This window comes from Entelurus aequoreus, linkage group LG03 (assembly GCF_033978785.1).
Source record: "Entelurus aequoreus isolate RoL-2023_Sb linkage group LG03, RoL_Eaeq_v1.1, whole genome shotgun sequence".
In the NCBI taxonomy this organism is placed as follows: Eukaryota; Metazoa; Chordata; class Actinopteri; order Syngnathiformes; family Syngnathidae; genus Entelurus; species Entelurus aequoreus.
This window is the reverse complement of record NC_084733.1, coordinates 91,363,456-91,370,762: the sequence shown is the minus strand read 5'-3', so window position 1 is coordinate 91,370,762 and position 7,307 is coordinate 91,363,456. Positions and strand designations below refer to the sequence as shown.

Sequence of the window (7,307 nt, the reverse complement as noted above, 5' to 3'; positions counted from 1 at the left end):
TATTTCCGCATGTGTTCATTCATAGTTTTGATGTGACAATCTACAATGTAAATAGTCATGAAAATGAAGAAAACACATTGAATGAGAAGGTGTGTCCAGACTTTTGGCCTGTACTGTATGTTGAATTACATCCATTAAAACTCCAAATCTTGAGGAGTTAATTTTAAAACAACATAAGGAGGTTGCCTACAGCCGCAGCTGTAAATGATTGTGTTAAGTAGTGTCGATTACGGTGGTTGCTGAATATTTACAGTGAACATGTTCCACGTGCAGGCTGCGAGGCCATACCCCTGCACTACCTGGAGTGGAGCCACCCAGAGTCCATCATCCAGGTGGTCTTCTCCTGCCTGGGCATCCTGGTCACCTCCTTCGTGGCGCTGACCTTCGTGGCGTACCGCGACACGCCGGTGGTCAAGTCGTCCAGCCGGGAGCTCTGCTACATCATCCTGGCGGGCATCTTCCTGGGCTACCTCTGCCCCTTCACCCTCATCGCCCGGCCCACCGTGGCCTCCTGCCACCTCCAGCGGCTGCTGGTGGGGCTCTCGGCCGCCATGTGCTACTCGGCGCTGGTCACCAAGACCAACCGCATCGCCCGCATCCTGGCGGGCAGCAAGAAGAAGATCTGCACCCGGAAGCCCCGCTTCATGAGCGCCTGGGCGCAGGTGGCCATCGCCTCGGCGCTGGTGGGCGTGCAGCTGGCGCTGGAGGTGACCCTCATGGTGCTGGAGCCCCCCGAGCCCGTCAGGTCCTACCCCAGCGTCAGGGAGGTCTTCCTCATCTGCAACACCAGCACCCTGGGCGTGGTGGCGCCGCTGGGCTACAACGGGCTGCTGATCATGAGCTGCACCTACTACGCCTTCAAGACGCGCAACGTGCCCGCCAACTTCAACGAGGCCAAGTACGTGGCCTTCACCATGTACACCACCTGCATCATCTGGCTGGCCTTCGTGCCCATCTACTTCGGCTCCGACTACAAGATCATCACCACCTCCTTCTCCGTCAGCCTGAGCGTCACCGTGGCCCTGGGCTGCATGTTCACGCCCAAGATGTACGTCATCATCGCCAAGCCCGAGCGCAACGTGCGCAGCGCCTTCACCACCTCGGACGCCGTGCGCATGCACGTGGGCGGCGGCAGGGCGGCGTGCCGCGGCCACAGCCTGCTGGACGTGTTCAAGAGGAAGAAGGACGGCAGGTGGGTTAATTGCGTCTGGGAGGGTTGGCGCCTCGGGGGGGGGGGGGGGGGGGGGACGTCGTCGCCTGGTTGTAGTCACTTCTACGCCGCCGCCTGGAGAGCACGCCGCCGACCCCGCCGGCGCAATTAAGACGAGCGTCTCCGCGCCAGGTCAGAGTTGGCTTTAAATATGCTAGGGGGTGTCCAAAGTGCGGCCCGAGGTTTGTCTAATAATAACACAGACATGACAACGAACATTATTACACTAGCAATGGAGCGATACAAATACCAATAGGAATATCACTATTGATAATGAATAACAATAATGATCAACAATACAATTGAGGATAAAAGGATAAAACTTAAAATTATTATTTTTTAAATGAAATAAAATTAAAACCTTTTTATTTTTTTATTTTTTTTTATAGTTTTTGATTTTCACATGTTTTTAAATTTACAACTTTTTAACAATTTAATTAGACATGAAAACTTAAAATTAATCAGGACCTTAATTATTAGGACCTTAATTAAAGTAGAACACTTGGTTTTTTTACATGAAATAAAATACAAGATTTTTCTTTTTCACATATTTTTAAATTCAAAACTTTTAAACAATTGAATTACACATGAAAACTTAAAATTAATCAGGACCTTAATTAGGACCTTAATTAAAGTAGAACACTTGTTTTTTTTTACATGAAATAAAATACAAGATTTTTGAAATGCCCTGTGGGACATCACAGGAAATGACGTAGCCCAGTCAGTAGACTGAGCTACGTCATTTCCTGTGATGTCACGCAAGCAGCAAAAATAATGGACCGGAAAAAACAAGGCATGGCTATTCACCTATAGTGATCACAGAGACAGGTTGTTTTTGTGTTACTGTATATATTTGTTTTTCTGAAAAATCCCACTTAATATACTTTGGGTAACAACAATCAATATGTATTTATTTTATTTTTTTAGGGGGGTAACAGTCAATATTTATTTATTTATTTTATTTTATTTTTTTCTTTTAAAATAAAAATGAGCTTTTGTTAAACCAAATATTGTGTTTTTTTCCATATACAACAACCTATCTGGATTCGATAAGAGAATCGATAAGGAATCGGTTCGATAAGAGGATTCGATAATGGGCTCAAACTCGATAATTTCTTATTAAACATCATCCCTAGCAACAATGCATATATGCAATGATAATAACGCTCCACACCAGGCAAACACGACACCCCCCGAGGCCCCACCCCCAGCCCGACGCTAGCTAGCTTAAATACTAACATGAAAACATGAGCCATTAACGTCTTTCTACGTTAAAAAAACAACATACCTTAATCTAAAGGTGTATAAACACATTTGTCAGGTTCAAACACTGATGACATCTATTAAACAAGACAAGAGGCAAAGAATTAAACAGAGACAGTATTCAAAGGGAAGTGGGTCATAAACAGCGTTGCCTTTGGTTAAAGAATAGTTCAAAATAAGAGGTCGTAAAATAGTTCAAAAAGAGTTCCATAAAATAGTTCAAAGAGAGTTCGTAAAATACTTCAAAAGAGTTCGTCTGGAAATTGGGCAGATCCTGTCTTCTCTCCGCTCTGAAGTCCTTGGGCCAGAACAACATCCTTCTGTTGATTACCATACATGAAAGAACACAGGAACACCTTCTTACTCCCCCCCCCCTACACAGTGGAGTTTTACAAGCCTTACTCTTGGTAGGCCTCAAAGACAGCCCCTGTCCTTTTGCTTAGAACTCATTTGAACACAAAGTTTTTTGTGATAACTTACAAACAATTATTCTAACGACATTAATGTCTGAGCAACTAAAATATACATTTTAACTGTGCTCTCTTAGATCAAAATAATCCTTCTATATAGGAATATGACAAGTAGGTATTTGTTTTATTTTGTCATATTTTTTTTAAATAAAGACAAAGCTGTCCTCTGTCGTCTGACGTCGAAAAAAATAAAAAATGGACTCAATTCGCTTTTTTTCAGTGATAAAAAAAACAACTTTCGTAAACAATTACAAATGAAAATAATTAAAAAAATATATTTATACGCTCAAATAAAAATATGGCTCTTATTTCTGGACTGTATATGTCAAACATTCAATAAAGGAATGTTTAAAAAAATTAAAAAGAAGAATCCAGAACAATATTTAACCTTTCTTCTGCCAAGAAATATATACATATATATATATATATTATTTATTTTTATTTTTTAAAATTATTTTATTTTATTATTATTATTATTTTATTATTTATTTATTTTGTTATAAAACTTGGTTACATTTTTTTTTACTGTATGTATAAATACGTTATGAACACATTCAACAGAACTGTGTTATTACATTTTCATATCGTTCCATCCCCTAATGTAGGCCAGAAAGCCAAATATTTGCACCTGCACAAAAATATTTAGACTTAAAAAAAAAGCTAGCATTAGCACGCTTTCTGGTAATTTAACGCAGAATTTTTCATTTAAAAATAAATTTTAAAAAATTATATATAAATATAATTAAATTGACATTAAATTAATGACACATTTGATAACATTAGTATATATTTAATTTCACCTGTAATAATTTAAGTAATTTAAAAATGGATTGATTTATTTAATTCTGTCCCAATAAGACATACGGAGGAGAAAAAAATGTATTCCAGTTCAATAAATATTCTGTATTAAATAGGAAAAGCAATGCAAAAATGCTGTACATTGCATTCTTTGATTATTTGAGTAATCTATCGATTTATATAATGTATTATTTATCATTTATATATTGAAATAAAAAAAATGTGGCTAGCTATATATAACCTTCATTCTTTTCTCTAATAAGTGCACATCATGAATGTTGAAATTGCACTTTTAAACAGGTGTGCATTATTAAAAATAGAAATGTCAGCTACAAGCTGTCCAGAATTGATCCATTCTAATTTATTAAATAAACAATTAAAAACGACAGAATGTCAATCAAAGCTTTTTTCTAATGGAATCAATACAACAGCCGGGAGAATACGAACGTTAGCAACACTAGCATCATGCTAGGTTAGCGCACAGCTGCCACATCTGTAGTTATATGAATGTGTAGTTAAAGCCATTGTCTTTTAACTTTTTGAGATTTAAAATCAGATTTTACAGAGAACCAAAAAAGAGAGCAAACACAGACTAATTGTGAACAGGAGTTAGTGGAAAAGGCAGTAATACAGCATCAACCACAAAAGAAACCCATTTGAAGACTCACCTCTTGGCCAAAAGACAAATATTGTATAAATGAGTGATCTCTGGCATCCCAACAGTTGTTGTCTCATCTTCTTTGGATGTGTGTGAGAAAAAACAAGCCGAGCAATCTCTGCAGAGCTCCAGGAATTTAGCAAAGAAATTGTTCAATTGGAGCAGAACTGTTTTCTGTGTCTCGCTCCCAGGTTCCTCGGCAGTAATGCTTAGTTTTTTTTCCGTCCGCTCCTAGTTCTAACGGGAAGTCGGTGTCGTGGTCCGAACCCGGTCCGAGGCCTCCTCCTCCCAAAGGCGACCACATCTGGCACAGACTGTCGGTGCACGTGAAGAAGCAGGAGACGGCCGTCATCAAGCCGCTAGCGAGCAGCTACCAGACCGCGGCCAGGCCGCAGTTCTTGCAGCTCAGCGCCAAGACTTTGTACAACGTGGCCGAGGAGGACGAGGGCGACCACGGCCCCGGGACTCCTCCCTCCGGGCGTCCTTCAGGGCCGCTCGGCGGCGTGGTCTCCCTGGCTACGTCGCACCCTGAGGCAGCCCGCGGGGGCATGCCCGTGTACCAGCTGGCCCACCTCATCCAGCAGGACCACCTGCGGCCCTTTGACGAGGAAGCCGCCTCGCCCCCGGAGGAGGACCCGGAGAACGAGCAGTTTGGCCTCCTGCGGGGTTACTCGTACAACAACGGCCGGCTTCACGAAGAGGAGCTCAAACTGGCCATGGAGGACGCCCTGGCGCTCATGCCCCCGTCGCCCTTTCGGGATTTGGCCGCACCGCCCATGAGCTCTTTCCCCGACTCGCCCCTGTCCGAGTCCATTCTATGCTCTCCCCCCCGTGTGACGTACGCCTCGGCCATCCTCCAGGACTACAAGCAGAGTTCCTCCACTCTGTGAGCCGTCCCCAACTACCTTAAATGCTCCAATTAACGCGCACCTTCATTAGGACCTTAATTAAAGGAGAACACTTCAAATTATTTTTTTTTAATTGAATAAAATTAAAACATTGTTCTTATTTTTATATATATTTTTTGCGTATTTTTAAATTAAAAACTTTTTAACAATTTAATTAGACATGAAAACTTAAAATTAATTAGGACCTTAATCAAAGGAGAAAACTTAAAAAAAATGTTTTTAAATTGAATAAAATTAAAAGATTTTTCCTTTTTTTTTTTAATATAATTTTTGATTTTCACGAGTTTTTACATTTAAAATTTTTTAACAATTTAACTAGACATGAAAACTTTAAATTAATTAGGACATTAATTAGGACCTTAATTAAAGGAGAAAACTTAAAATTATTATTTTTAAATTGAATACAATTTAAAAAAAAATTATTTTTAAAAAAATATATTTTTTGCGTATTTTTAAATTAAAAACGTTTAACAATTTAACTAGACATGAAAACTTAAAATTAATTAGGACCTTAATCAAAGGAGAAAACTTTTAAAAAAAAGTTTTTAAATTGAATAAAATTTAAACATTTTTCCTATTTTTTTTAATATAATTTTTGATTTTCACAAGTTTTTACATTTAAAACTTTTTAACAATTTGACTAGACATGAAAACTTTAAATTAATTAGGACATTAATTAGGACCTTAATTAAAGGAGAAAACTTAAAATTATTATTTTTAAATTGAATAAAAAATGTTAAAAATTATTTTTTTTTAAAATATTTTTTGCGTATTTTTAAATTAAAAACTTTTTAACAATTTAATTAGACATGAAAACTTAAAATTAATTAGGACCTTAATTAAAGGAGAAAACTTTTAAAAAAAAGTTTTTAATTGAATAAAATTAAAACATTTTTCCAATTTTTTTTTAATATAATTTTTGATTCTCACATATTTTTACATTTAAAACTTTTTAACAATTTAATTAGACATGAAAACTTTAAATTATTAAGACATTAATAAGGACCTTAATTAAAGGAGAAAACTTAGTTATTTAAAAAAAAAATGAAATCAAATTAAAACCTTGTTATTTATTTTTTTCAAGTATTTTTTAATTTACAACTTTTTAACAATTTAATTAGACATGAAAACTTAAAATTAATTAGGACCTTAAAGTAGAAAACGTTATTATTATTTTTAAATGAAATACAATTTTTTTTTTTTATTCTTATTTTTTAAAATATAATTTATGATTTTCATGAAAACGTTAAATTAATTAAGACCTTATATATAGGAGAAAACGTAAAATTGTTCTTTTTTTTTTTTTTTTAATAATTTTTGATTTTCCCGTATTTTTCAATTTGAAACTTTTAAACAATTGAATTAGACATGAAAACTCAAAATTAATTAGGACCTTAATTAGGACCTTAATTAAAGGAGAAAACTTTAGACTTTTTTTTTTTAAAATGAAATAAAATTCAAACCTTTTTTTTTTTATTTTTTTTATTTTTTTATTTTCACGTATTTTTAAATTTACAAGTTTTTAACAATTTAATTAGACATAAAAACTTAAAATTAACTTGGACCTTAATTAGGACCTTAATTAAATTAGAAAACGTTATTATTATTTTTAAATGAAATAAAATAAAATAAAAATTCTTATTTAAAAAAATAAATAATTTATGATTTCCACGTATTTTTACATTTAAAACTTTTTAACAATTTAACTAAGACTGGGGCCTATCTCAGCTGCATTTGGGCGTGAAAACTTGAAATTAATTAAGACCTTATTTAAAGGGGGGAAAAAAATTAAAAAATGTTTTAAATGAAATAAAATTAAAACATTTTTCTTTTTTTTTTAATCATTTTTGATTTTCCTGTGTTTTTAAATTTAAAGCTTTTAAACAATCTAATTAGACATGAAAACTCAAAATTGATTAGGACCTTAATTAAAGGATAAAACTTAAAAGTATTATTTTTTAAATGAAATAAAATTAAAACCTTTTTATTTATTTATTTTT

The 7,307-nt window shown here is 35.5% G+C and overlaps 1 protein-coding gene across 1 annotated transcript; it reads left to right on the top strand.

Annotated features, from left to right (window-relative positions):
• Positions 1-204: 204 nt before the first annotated feature.
• Positions 205-5,401, top strand: LOC133645985 (metabotropic glutamate receptor 1-like). Its single transcript, XM_062040908.1, has 3 exons — positions 205-217; positions 274-1,192; positions 4,635-5,401. The coding sequence occupies exons 1-3, from the start codon at positions 205-207 to the stop codon at positions 5,287-5,289; spliced, it is 1,587 nt and encodes a 528-aa protein (XP_061896892.1). The 3' UTR covers positions 5,290-5,401.
• Positions 5,402-7,307: the final 1,906 nt, after the last annotated feature.